Source organism: Penaeus monodon, chromosome 21 (assembly GCF_015228065.2).
Source record: "Penaeus monodon isolate SGIC_2016 chromosome 21, NSTDA_Pmon_1, whole genome shotgun sequence".
NCBI lineage: Eukaryota > Metazoa > Arthropoda > Malacostraca > Decapoda > Penaeidae > Penaeus > Penaeus monodon.
The window spans coordinates 27,511,706-27,512,208 of NC_051406.1; the positions used below are offsets into that span (position 1 = coordinate 27,511,706).

At 35.0% G+C, this 503-nt stretch overlaps 1 protein-coding gene across 1 annotated transcript in view; it reads left to right on the forward strand.

Moving 5' to 3' along the window:
* The first annotated feature begins 119 nt into the window (after positions 1-119).
* LOC119586633 overlaps positions 120-503 on the forward strand; it is a 3,960-nt gene continuing 3,576 nt past the window's right edge. The window contains exon 1 of the mRNA XM_037935378.1: positions 120-145. Coding sequence (XP_037791306.1) covers positions 120-145 — 26 coding nt within the window. The remainder of the gene's footprint in view (positions 146-503) is intronic.

Genomic DNA, 503 nt, shown 5'->3' on the forward strand with positions numbered 1-503 from the left:
CCATACACACACCCAAATATTGTTTTATATTATGGTTTCGGGGGAACTGTTTGGGGTAAAAAAAACCCGTTTCCAAAACCTTTTTCCTTTGTTTTCGGGGGGCAGAACCTGGGTTTAAAATGAAGGCCGGGCCCCCGGGGAAGTGGTTCGGTGTCGACGAAAAAACCCGGGAGGAAAAAGGAAAAAAAGGGGTTGGAAATTGGGGTTTTTGTATGAACCCCCCTTCCTTGGTTTTAAAATTTTTAATTTATATACCCCTTAAAAGGGGGGGGTGTGTGGGGGAAAAGAAAGTAAATAAAACCCCCTATTTGGGGGGGTTATTTTAATTATTTGTTCCTTTCAATTTTCACATTGAATTTTCCCCTTTATAAGAAAATTATGTAAAAACAATATGTGGGTATTTTAAAATTTTTATAATTTAATGAATTTTTAATAAAATTTAAAATTATATATATATAAAAATTACACACCCCACAATTTTGGTGTGTTGGGGGAAAAAATTT